Source organism: Dermochelys coriacea, chromosome 5 (genome assembly GCF_009764565.3).
Source record: "Dermochelys coriacea isolate rDerCor1 chromosome 5, rDerCor1.pri.v4, whole genome shotgun sequence".
NCBI classification, from domain to species: Eukaryota; Metazoa; Chordata; order Testudines; family Dermochelyidae; genus Dermochelys; species Dermochelys coriacea.
In genome coordinates this window covers 40,297,682-40,310,916 of record NC_050072.1, presented here as the reverse complement: position 1 = coordinate 40,310,916, position 13,235 = coordinate 40,297,682, and the positions used below count along the sequence as shown (strand labels likewise).

Below are 13,235 nucleotides of genomic sequence, written 5' to 3'. Positions count from 1 at the left end.
CAAGGGAACAGCAGCAGCGAACTGAAGGGAACACTATGTGGTTGCTATGTACAGGATCCCTGGGCCAGGACCTGGAGTAGTGGGCGGGCCCAGATTTAACCCCTACCCACCACCACCACCAGCCAATGCTGAAGTAGTCTAAGCCCAGAAAGGGGACACAGATAGTTTAAAAGTCTGAGAAAGGGACTAGACACAAAGAGCTAAGAGACTGGGCTGAAGACACTAATAAGGACACACTGAAAGTTCTTGTTGGACTTTGTTACCCCAGAAGGGTTTAATCTATTGTTTATCTGTGTGACTTGACCAGAGGACTGAGCCACTGAAGACCTGCCTATTGAGGCTGACAACGTACAGGGGGCGCTAGAAGCGGAAAAAGGCCTGCAGTATCTGATGAAGCAGCAGGAGGCGCACAAGAGGTGTGTGTCTTGTGTCAACTTTCAAGTTTAAATTTGCTGGAAGGAACACACCCAGGTTGCGGTGTTTCATTTATTATGGAGCTGCTGGTTAAAACTCTATAGTTGAGTCCAGGGTAGACCGATTTAAATCACTTTGATTTAAACTGGCATGCAGGAAGCCTTTATTTAATAGATTTGCAGTAAAGGAGATTTAGGTTGGACATTAGGAAAAACTTCCTGTTAGGCTAGTTAAGCACTGAAACAAATTGCTTAGGGAGGCTGTGGAATTTCCATCATTGGAGGTTTTTAAGAACAGGTTAGACAAACACCTGTCAGGAATGGTCTAGTTATTACTTAGTCCTGCTTTGAGTGCAGGGGACTGGACTAGATGACCTACTGAGGTCCCTTCCAGTCCTACACTTCCATGATTCTAATCTAATTTGCATTTGTATGCTTTACTGATTTTCCTAAAGAAAGACCGACTTATTTATTGGTATAATTTGGTATGTCTTTTTTACTAACTAGTAGTATACACTATGTACACTTATTTAAGCAATTATATAGCTTAACATGTGGCTTTCCTTATGATAGAGAATGGTGAACAACATTTCTTATTTACTAGACAATTGATTTGTTTACTTGTGATTTGTGTCAGCTTTAAATAAAAACTGGATTTTTCTCCACCCTGGTGGAGTCGGAAGTTTTCAGTTTCACAGTTTTAAATATTTAGTTTGTAAAATCTCATTAAAATAGCAAATCACAGAAAGTAAATTGAGTACTATTTGGATTGTTCACAGTAGTTTGATGAAAACTGGGTTGATACAGAAAGAAAGTTTCAAAATTACACCTTTTTCATGTTTTTTCACTGGATTGTCTCATTTTTTTAATATACTTTGTAAGAAATCTAATGCTCTCTGGAATTTGTACTTTGTCCCACTTGATGTTCCTCCTGTGCTGATTAATACAAGATCACTTATAGATGATGTTGCCTGTGCCGTGATTTTTCACGTTTTTTTCTACATAACTGATAAGAAATGCACCAACCAAAAACGTGTTTAGCACTGACAATGTACAACATCCACTCTAATCTATCTTATCAAGTTGTTGAACCGCTCCTTGCTGCGGTCAAGGTGTCCCGTGTATGGCTTTATAAGCCCTGACATTAAGGGGTAGGCAGAGTCTCCCAGGATCACAACGGGCATTTCAACTTCCCCTACGGTGATCTTATGGTCCAGGAAGAAAGTCCCTGCTTGCAGCTTCCTGAACAGGCCAGTGTTCCGAAAGATGCGCGTGTCATGCACCTTTCCAGACCAGCCTCCGTTAATATCTGTGAAATGCCCCTGATGATCCACAAGCGCCTGGAGAACCATTGAGAAATACCCCTTCTGATTAATTTACTCAGTGGCTAGGTGGTCTGGTGCCAGAATTGGAATATGCATGCCATCTATCGCCCCTCCACAGTTAATAAAGCCCATTTGTGCAAAGACATCCACACTGTCACACACGTTGCCCAGAGTCACATTCTTTCAAAGCAGGATGTGATTAATGGTCCTACACACTTCCGTCAACACGAGTCCAACCATCAACTTTCCCACTCCGAACTGGTTAGCAACCAATCGGTAGCAGTGTGGAGTAGCCAGGTTTCACAGTGCAATCACCACGCGCTTCTCCAATGGCAGGGCAGCTCTCATTCTCATGTCCTTGCACAGCAGGGCTGAGGCGAGTTCATCACACAGTGCCATGAATGTGGCTTTCCTCATCCAAAAGTTCTGCAGCCACTGCTCATCATCTCAGACATGCATGATAATGTGATCACACTACTCAGTGCTTGTTTCCGAAGCCAAAAAGTGACGTTCCACTGTGGTCAGCACTGTGGACACAAGCAATCTCGTGTCGTAGCTAGTTCATGTGGTGAGATCAATGTTGCAATCCTCTTGCCTTTGTAGTTTAAGGAATAACTCCACTGCCACTCGTGACGTGTTAGTCAGAGCAAGTAGCATACTGGTCAACAGTTTGGGATCCATTCCTACAGACCGAAGAGGGAGAGCACGCAGGACACAAACTGTTGAAAGATGGTGCCAAATGCAGACAGAAGCACAGGGATTGCTGGGATGCGAAGCAATGCATCACGGGGCATTGGGACAGGACCCAGGATGCCCCATGACCCCCTCCACCTTCTCATAACTCTTAGCAGCAAAAGAGGAAGAGATGTGCTGTGGGATAGATGCCCAGAGTTCACCGCTCTGAATACCACTGCAAGTGCCGCAAGTGTGAACACACTATTGCATAGGCAGCTGACAGTGTGAATACACAATAGCGGTTTCCCTTCAGCGCTCTCTGATCGGTGCTGTAACTCTGCTAGTGTAGACATACCCTTAGACTGGGTTTTGTACATGAAAGAGCTCAGACCTTCAAACTTCCAACAAAGTTAACACTTACTGAAATCTAATCTTATGTTTAGAATCTTTTTGGAGTGTAGCCTTTTAGAATGGTCCTCTTTTGCCATTATTGTTCATAACTGGAAGACGCTCCTTCAGCTAAAGCTGAACAAATTCTTCTATATAATGAATTCCATGAACTATCTATCCTCTTCCAAAATTATTGCTATCGCATCTAAGCAAAAATAGCTGAACATGATGGGGTTTCTTTTAAATGTAATCCTAACTCAGTTTCCTAGGTTTGTAATACTTGCTTCTGGGATAGTTCCAAAATCTCTATAATTATTTTTAACCTTGCATTACTGATGTATACACTAAACCTTCCTGCCACTTTTGTATAGTTTTCCTCTGTGACTAAATATTTAAATCATACACTTGCTAGGAGAAGTAATAAGCCACTTTTGCTTGGATTTATGCTTACAGGGCCACTATGAACCTGTTCAGATACCTTAATTTTAAGGTCTCACAAACCCAAAGACAGGGCCTACATTTCAACAGCTTTTAGCTTGCAGCCTAGTCTATTTTTTCCTTTGTGCAATTTTATACCTCTACTCATTATTCTTGCCACACCAACCTTAACAGGTCTTTTTCCTCCTTGATGTTGACACCTTTCAGATATTTGTAGATGTATGTCACCGCTTATTCTTTCACTCTCCACCCCAAGCTATACATATTACATTATCTTAATCATTCTTCATAATTTAATTGCTCCAAGCCCTTTTTAGTTCTAGTTCTGTATATCCTTATCCTTCAAATCCCAGTGGATTGAAATGGCAACAATATTAATTTAAAAAACTACCAACAGTTCAGGGCTGCTATTCATCTTTAGTCAAATTTTATGGTATAGAAAAATAAAAACATTCTTTCAAAATAAAAGACATGCTAAGAGCTAAACGCATTTAATTTCTCCCACAAGCCACCTCTTTGTATGTGTATCTTCTCTTTCCCAGCACACCTGTATCCTTTTCCTTCTTGTATTTCTCTTACACCCCTCATCCGCTGACATGCTTTGAGTAGCATTTATCTCAGCAATTGGGGAAGGAGGTGCTTCAGAGGAGAACTTAGTGCTTCTGCAGCCACACCAACTCCATAATATGAGAGGGGAAGATCTTAATTTTCTGAAGGGAAGCTTCAGATCTGCTCTTTAGCCAGAGGCTGGGGATCCGGAGAGTAGCTTTCTAGCTGCTCCCCGACTAATAGTTCCATCTTGTAAGAGTGGGGGCTGAGCCAAAATCTTCTCCTCGGCAGGTTGAGCTACAGTGTGGGTTTCTCCATCAGGGAAAAAGAACTGGGAAGGGAGAGAGACCATGATTATGTAATCCCAGTGATCACACAGGAGCTTTAAATCCACCATTAGAAATAGCTTTACACTAAACAAGCCTGTGGTATAGAAGTACTAAAGAAAACAGAATTTCTCTAAGGAAGAAGATTTCTATTTTTGACTTTGAAGAGTTATTTATAATCAAACTATATAGAAAAGCAGCACAAATACCAGGAAAGGCTACAAGTTACATCTTTAACTTTAAAACCAATGTACAGCACAGTAAAAAACTAATGCTTTTTAAAGTTTGAATTACACATGATATGCCACTAACAAGTAACAATAATCTTTGTCATGTCATCTTCAGGGACTGAAACCAGAATGCCTGAATCTAAGAACATGAACCTTTACTACTCAAGTTAAAGGGTCATGTCCGTTAACTCAGATGCAGTAGCAAACTCAAGCTCTTTATGTGGTCTGGCCACTAGTTGGAGGACAAAGATACATTGTGTCAGCATGGATTACCCAGGATAAAGTAACTGAGTCAAGTTATTTGTTAGCACATTTGAGCAGTCTTAAAACCAACTAGGTCTGGTCCACATTTAAAAATTTGATCAACCTAAACTACAACATTCAGGGATGTGACTTTTTCCCACCCCTGACTACCCAGTTAAGCCATCCTAATCCCTAGTGTAGACATTGCTAGGTCAATTGGTAGTATTCTTCCATTGATCTAGCTACTGCCACTCAGATAGGCGGATTAACTACAGAAACAGAACAACCCCTTCCATTGTTGTAGGAAGCATCTACACTACTGCTCTATGGAGGCACAGCTAGCTACTGCTGCACCACTCTAGAGCCCAAAGCACAGACATGGCCTCAATCACAAAACAGATCTGTCACCAAAGAGGAGAGCAAAAGTGTGCTCTTACTTCAAGTTAGCCATAAGGGTCTGAAAAAACAGCAGGGTGACCCAAACTTAACACAATTATATAGGGTCATATTGGACTTTCAACCTTAATATGAAATTCCCAATGATATCAGTAGAAGTTGAACATATAAAGAAATGACATAGGAGATCCTGACAAATTGAGGCCAGCAGCGCTCTTTCAAGGAGGAGCAATATCAAAATTCTGCAAAATCTATGGTTTTATTTTAAAAAATTAAGTTTACAGCACTTATTGTTACAAAATTGTTATTGTTACTCTCAGGTCATATTTTTAATGTTAACAGGTGTAGTAACAGCGCTATAAGTCTAGGAACTGCCACACAAGATCAGACCAGAAGTCCATCTAGTCCAGTACCCTGTCTCTAAAAATGACCACAACCAGCTGCTTCAGAGAGAAGTACAATAAACCCTATAGCAGGCAAGTGCAGAATAATATGCCCAGATGGAAAGTTTCTTCCTAAATTCCATCAGTTAGAGGCCAGCTTATGTACTGTAGCCAGTGGTTTATATCCCTTCCAAGACTCTTGGGGGGTTTTTTGTGTTTCACTAATTCTTTGTATAACACCCAATATTTCTTCCATCCATGTCAACATTCAATAGTTTTTTTAATCCTACAAAGCTCTTTGCCTCACTGATATCTTGTGGCAAGGAGTTCCACAAGCTAATTGTGTATTGCTTATTCTCTTTTATCTGTTTTAAATTAGCTGTCTTTCAATATCAAGGAATGTCCTCTTGTTCTTGTATTATGAAAAAAGGTGAATGGAAATGCTTGATCCACTTTCTCCATATCATTCATAGATTCCAAGGCCAGAAGGGACCACTATCATCTTGTCTGACCTCCTGTGTAACACAGGCCATAGAACTTCCCCAAAATAATTCCTAGAGGAAATCCATTAGAAAAAAATCCAATCTTGATTTTAATATCATCAGTGATAGAGACTTCACTACAACACTTGGCAATTTGTTCCAATGGTGAATTACCCTCACTGTATTGGGGTGTCCCCATGCTTCGATAAAATCGCGAGAAGGTGGGGGGGGAGGTGAGGCAGGCGCAGAGTGGGGTGAGGAGGCAAACGGGGAGGCGAGCGATAGGCGGGCCGAGTGGGGAGAAGCCTGCTACCAGAACCTCCCCCTCCTCCCATCGCCTCCTGCCTGCCAGCGGGCCCCGGCAATCAGCACCTTCCCCTCCCTCTCAGCACCTCCCGCCTGCCACAGATCAGATGTTTCGCGGCATCAGGAGGCACTGGGAGGAAGGGGAGAGAAGCAAGGGTGCAGCGCATTCAGGGGAGGGGGTGGAACTGGGCAGGACGGGAAGAGGCAGGGCGAGTGGGGGAAGGAGTGGAGTGGGGGCATGGCCTGGGCAGAGCCGGGGGGGGGGGGAGTACCCCCCGGCCAATTAGAAACTCAGCACCTATGTCCCTGGCCCCGCACCCCTCTTAGGGATGTCCCTGGAGCACATTATCAAATATTTGTTCCCCAGGTAGATATTTACAGAGTGTGTGACCAATTCACCCCTTAGTCTTCTCTTTTTTAAGCTAAGTAGACTCAGACCTCAATCTATCACTGTAAGGCAAGTTTTCTAATCCTTCATACGTTCTCATGACTCTTCTCTGAATGCTCTGCAATTTATCATCCTTCTTGAACAGTGGGCATCAGAACGGTACACAGTATTCCAGCAGAAGTCACACCGGTGCCAAAAACAGAGGGAAAATAACCCCTCTGCCCCTCCCCGAGATTTCCCTGGATCTCGCATCCCTGGATCACTTTAGCTATAAGAATGGCCATACTGGGTCAGACCAAAGGTCCATCTAGCCCAGTATCCTGTCTTCCGACAGTAGCCGATGCCACATGTCCCAGAAGGAATGACCAGAACAGGTAATCATCAAGTGATCCATCCCCTGATGTTTTGGTGACAACTTCACACTGGTCGCTCAAGTTCAGCTGATTATCCATCATGACACCCAGATCTTTTTCAGAGTCACTGCTTCTGAGGATAGAATCCCCCATCCTGTAAGTACGGCCTACATTCTTGGTTCCTAGATGTATACATTTAGCCACATTCAAAACACATACCGTTAAATTGTGCCCAGTTTACCAAGTGATCCAGATCACTCTGAATCAGTCCTCTTCATTATTTACCACTCCCCAATTTTTGGGTCATCTGCAAACTTTATCTGTGAGGATTTTTTGTTTTCTTCCAGGTCATGAATAAAAAAGTCAAATAGTGTAGGGCTAAGAACTGATCCACGCAGGACCCTGCTGGTAATACACCCTCTCGATAATAATTCCCTGTTTATTGTTACATTTTGAGACCTATCAGTTAGCCAGTTTTTAATCTATTTAATGTGTGCTATGTTAATTTTATATTGTTTTAGCTTTTTAATCAAAATGTTGTGTAATACCAAGTCAAATACTTTACACAAGTCTCAGTAAATCATGTCAACACTATTACCTTTATCAAAATTGTAATCTCAAAAACAAATCAAGTTAGTTTGACAGGATCTATTTTCCATAAACTCATGTTAATTTGTATTGATTACATTACCCTCATTTAATATTTATTAATTTAGTCTTGCATCAGCTGCTCCATTAGCTTGCCTGGGATCAACGTCAGGTTGACGGGACTACAATTACCGGGTCAGCCCGTTTACCCTTTTTATAAACTGGCACAATGTTAGCTGTCTTCCAGTCTTCTCAAACTTCCCTAGTGCTCCAAGACTTATTGAAAATCACCATTAACAGTACAGCAAGCTCCTTAGCCACATCGTTATTGTGTCACCTCTTATTCATCCCCTAAGGTAAACACTGCTAGTCTTTACATTCTCTTCATATTAAAGTTTTTCTATGCTTTTATTCATTCTTCCCATCCACCTGTGAGGCCTCTCTATTTCTACTAAATCATTTTTGAAATAGTGAGCAGCACTGAACAGAGTATTCCACGTGGGTGGAAAACACCACTTTGTACAATGGTATTATAATAATTTAATAATTTCAGGGTTCTCTCTCATACTATTCCAAGCCTGCAGAGACACAGATCTAATACTGTTTGGGCAAGGAGGGAAAAAAGTGGGGGTGAAGAAGCTGCTGCTTTGAGGGCTGGGCTGGGCAGGGAGCACCATGGGGAGGCGAGAGGAATTCCAGCCACCTCAGCAAAGGGATGCCGGGCATGGGGTAAGCTTTGCCTATCTCACCAAAAGATTGTACTTGTAGAAGAAAAGCCAACATAAGATGATTTATTATGGAAAAGAGTTAGCATAAATTGATTTACTGAGAGTGGCCATCATTAGCTGTATTACTGTGTGAGTGAAATGGAAGCAGCATTAATCGATTTGGTGTAGTTTGTGTATATATAAGTAGTGGGCAGCTATTACTCAGCTATATTACTCAACCAGAAAACAGGCGATGTTTGGACCCCAGCAACATGGTACATGCTGGTAACCAGGAAACATGGGCACAACCTTTGGCACTGGTATATTTTGGTCTGGTGAGCAGGTTTAGTCCATAGGGCTAGGAGGTAATGGGAACGTTGTTCAAACTGTGCAGATATGGCACATAAAATTCAAACTATGTTAAGTTATTCATGTGATGAAGGTTTTGCTTCTGAGCAGAGCTGTTACTTGGTTAACAGATGCTCTTTTCCAGCTACATGTTCATTATTTTGAAACATGAACACTAAATTTAAATATAATAGATGCTTTTCAAGTAACTGAATTGTTGGCTGGTTACTGCTGTTCCATTCTAAATGAAGGGAAGTAGTTATTCTCTACAATTATAATTCAAGATACCAAGATGGCATTTGTACCAATGCTCATCTGAAGAAACCGACATTTCCCTGCAAAAACTACTATATCGTCTCTTCTTGGAAATGTTGAGTTTCATCCAAAAGCTGTCATCATATTTTGGGTACTGATTCTAATAATATATTTTATTTTTATTATACTTATTTTCCATTTGCATCTTACAGTAGACAACTGTTGGAGTGGGTGGGTGAGATTCTGTGGCCTGCGTTGCGCAGGAGGTCAGACTAGATGATCATAATGGTCCCTTCTGACCTTAGTATCTATGAATCACCATGAAAAACACAATAATTCATCTTACTGGAGTATTCTGATGCCCTTACTCTCAAGTGTATTATTCCATCATTATACTTTTTTGTTGCAATATGCAAGATCATCAAGTGCTATATATGAATCAAAATCAAGGTATTTTATAGAAAGTTGATATTCCTTACAATAATTATAAAATTGTGGACTTTTTTTTTTTAAAAAAAAAGGGGGGGGGGCTTAAAGTGTTACAATTTCAATACAGTTCTGTGAACAGAGAAACATTTAAAATAACTGGTGGACAAACTGGAGACTCTGCCTACCCTTTGGTGTCACCCTAGAAACTGATCAAAACTTTGTTGTCTGATCCTAAAGAATATTTAGGTAAACAAACAGGTAAATAAACAGCTACTTGATTTTTAGAGATCATACTTACCACTCAAATTCGCGTTTTGTTTTAGAAAGGGTGTGTGTTCACTTGGAGTTAGCCTGGATTCCTACCTGAGCATTGCCCTAACCCAGAGGTGGGCAAACTACGGCCCGTGGGCCACATCCGGCCCGTGGGATCCTCCTGGCCTGGGAGGCTAGCCTCCATTCCCTCCCCTGCTGTTCCCCCTCCCCCACAGCCTCAGCTCACGGCACCACCTGCGAAATGCTCTTAGTGGTAGGGCTGCGAGCTCTTGCAGAGCCTGGGACTCTGGGCGGCACGGCTATAGCACCGTCAGCCACTGGTGCTCCAGGCAGCATGGTAAGGGGGCGGGGGAGTTGGGGTGGTGGTCAGGGGGTGGGGGGGATGGATAGGGGTCGGGGCAGGGAACAATGGGGTTGAATGGCGGCGGGGTCCCAGGGGGGCAGTCAGGAAGGAGGAGAGGGTTGGATGGGGCAGCAGGGGGGAGGGAGTGGTCAGGAAACAGGTGGGGTTGGATGGGGCAGGAATCCCGGTGGGGGCCATCAGAGGGCGAGAAACAGGGGGAGGTCAGCTAGGGGGCAGGGGCCGAGCTATGCCTGGCTGTTTGGGGAGGCACAGCCTCCCCTAACTGGCCCTCCATACAATTTCAGAAACTCTATGCGGCCCTCAGGCCAAAAAGTTTGCCCACCCCTGCCCTAACTTTTCACTCAGACTGCTAATCTGCCCCTTTTGCATCGAGACATAGGTTAAATCACTGCAATGCTGACAGTCCTCTGTGCCTTCCCACAGTTCTCCCATGTGCCCAGATGGACAGTTTTTCCTCAATTCACTGAAAAATATTCAGAGTGGGAGCAAAAATAAACATGAGATATGCCCCAGAAGTTCTAGTGGCACACAAGGGTGTGCAGCACCAGTGAGGACACATAATTTGGGTATAGATTCACAGCATTGCTGCACCCTGTTGGGCTAATCCAGCTGCAGATCACCCACGTTTTTTCTGTGTATATGAAGATATACCCAAAATGTTTTATGGAAATTAAATACTTTTATTGGAATATGTGTAATCATTACATATTTTGCTGCATCACTTAAACTAATTATTAATATGGGTATTATATACAAGACTTAACTGTTCTCATTTCTGGTGTCAGTAGTGACCAGAAGTTGTCAAGAAAAGAAACAATTATTGTATGAGGCAAATATTTTTAAATGTAAGCAAGACACACAATCCCCAATTATTGCTACGGAAAGCTCACAGAGCTCTCAGTGAAATCATCTGACAAGCACAATGAAGTATAAAAAAATAAAACAGTATCTATAAAGAAACCTGCAATAGGTTACACACACACTCAATGAAAAGCCTACCAGTTCTTTGCGTCACACACAAGTCATTATTCGCAAACTGAGATGTTATGTATAATGATGGCAGTCTTAATGACAAAACAAAAATGCAGTGTTTAAGAACATTCAATCTAGAGAGTGGGAAGGAAAGGTAGTTAACAGCACATCCTCATGCAGCTTATATGCTGCCTCATGCTCTAGCCATACTCTAGTTTCAGCACCCTGGATCTCCAGGTTTTTCTCAGCTGCTGCACAAGCATCTGAACTTTCCCAGAATGGTTCTGAATAGTCACACTGCTGGAGAATAAACTGATTTTCCAGAGACAATTCCAACATGTCCCCACCCCACGGGACTTCCGTTCTCAACTGGTCTCAGGGATGTGCTGACGTATCACCATTCAACTTACAAAACTGAAGGTATGAGAGGCCTGCCCATTGATACAGACACCAAAATCCCCATCCAGCATCTGCCCATAAGCCTCCATCCAGACAACGTACCCATCACACAAGGGAGATCACCTCAAAACCCAGTCACTCATCTCCTAACTTCACGTGCATCTCCAGAACCACTGCACATGCTACTGAGCAGGCAGGAAGGGAAACACTGGATCAGCAACAGAGAGGTCTAAATACAGAGCAGTGTATTTACATTGCAAAGAGGCACAAAACAGCCAAAAGAGCATCAGGTTTTTTGTTAACTAATGATGGAGGGAGGGAGTGTCCCAAGCCATCTCTCTGGCACTGTACATTGCAGTACCACGGTTAAGTACAGCTAATCACAGCTTGTGTTTCGATATGACTGAGAAGTTACTGCTGTACATCACCCCTTCTGCTCCTTCCCCCCAGCCCATCTCTCAACCGCCCCCCCCCACCCAAACTTCCCTCTTTGGGGTCTTCACCCCCAAACCAGTTCCTCTCCCCTCCCCCCGTTATCCACCGCCTCACCCCACACAGACCTTGCCCATTTTCATTTTTGCTTTCCCTTCCCCTCCCGCAATCAGCCCATATCCCCCCCCCTAACTCATTCCCTCCACCCCTCGCTCAGCCCACCCCCCGAGTCAGACCTTCTCCCCTCGCCAGCCCCTCCTCCTCCTCCTCCTCCCCCTCCCCCTCCCCCCAGCACTGCAGCAGCCTCCCTGTCTCCAGCGGCGGCGGCTGCCGCCCGTGTCCCCGCGCCGCCCCGCCCCCAGCGCACCCGGGAAACGACAGCAACGATCCCTAACAACCGTAGCCAACGGCAGGCCCGGCCCCTCCCCGGGCCCCGCGCGCACAATGGGCCCCGCGCGCAGCCCCCCTGCCTCGCGGAGGAGACGGCGGGGGCCGGGGGCTGCGGCCGCTCACCCTCCTCCCCTTCACTCACCATCGCTGCGCTTGATCTCCACATAGATCCCGATCTGGATCTTGCCGAAGTTGGCCGCTGCCATCGCTTCATGGGGCAGCCGGGGTCCGAGGCGCTGCCGGGCGGACGCGCAAGGGGCGGGGAGGGCACAGGGCAGCGGCAGCGGCTCCGGGGGAGGGGAGAAAAGGCGCCGGCCGGATACAACAGGCGCCGGGAGCCACTGCGCCTGCGCACTGCACGGAGGCGTCACTCGGCGGGACCGGCTTAAGGGGTGGGAGGGGAAGGTGGCGCCTCCGGCTTGGCCTCCGCCTGCCGCCTCCTCCCCCAGCAGGAGAGGGCGCTCGGCCCGGTCCCCTCGGGAGCTCTGCCCGGGAGCGCTCGCGGGGATGTGGCGGTGAGCGCGGCCATGGCCCTGCCGACGGCAAAGCGCCTCTGGCACCCGCCCCGCCGGTTTGATGCCGCTGCCCCGGCTGAGCCCCCAGCCGCTCCTGGTACCGCCGCCCTGTTCTAACGCGCTGATCGCGCAGCCGCCCTGTTAAACACTGCACCTCGCGCGGCTCAGCCCTCCCAGCCCATGGTGACACCCCGACCATGGCGGTCAAGGCAGCCCGTTAACACCAGCGCTTTGCTCTTATCTTTCCCCTCCCCCAGCTCAGCATCCCCTGTTCAAAACCTAGCTCTCCCTGTAATGCGCTCTCAGCAACTCCAGTCCGCCCTGTTAAAACCAGAGCTCAGGATTATCCCCCCCTCCCCCCCCCCGCTGTGAGTAAAGCCATGCCCTAGCTTTATGCCTCCACCTCCTCCTGCCCCCAGTTTCACAAAGTCACCACCTCATCTGTACCCACACAGGACTCAGCCACCCTATTAAACCCCTGCTTTATCTTCTCTTGTGACAACTTCTCTGGTCTTATTGGCACTGCTAAAGGATCCCCCTCCCAGCCTAAGAGGGGGGCTCCACAGGACCTGGAAAACCAACTAATTCCGGGGGACAACTAATGAACAACAGGGACAGGACAACTTCTCTGGTGCTGAGCAAAACCACCTCCTTACCAAATGCACC

General features: G+C 45.4%; 1 protein-coding gene across 6 annotated transcripts in view; it reads right to left on the bottom strand.

The window, feature by feature from the left end:
* Window positions 1-12,683, bottom strand: part of KIF2A (kinesin family member 2A) — a 103,482-nt gene extending 90,799 nt beyond the window's left edge. For 3 of the 6 annotated variants that reach the window (XM_038402348.2, XM_038402349.2, XM_043515254.1), the window contains exon 1: window positions 12,197-12,414. In XM_038402348.2, coding sequence (XP_038258276.1) covers window positions 12,197-12,260 — 64 coding nt within the window. In that variant the 5' untranslated portion in view covers window positions 12,261-12,414. Of the gene's footprint in view, window positions 1-12,196 lie in introns of all 6 variants that reach the window. The other 3 variants (XM_038402347.2, XM_038402351.2, XM_038402352.2) reach the window with 3 other exon arrangements.
* Between the last annotated feature and the right edge of the window lie 552 nt (window positions 12,684-13,235).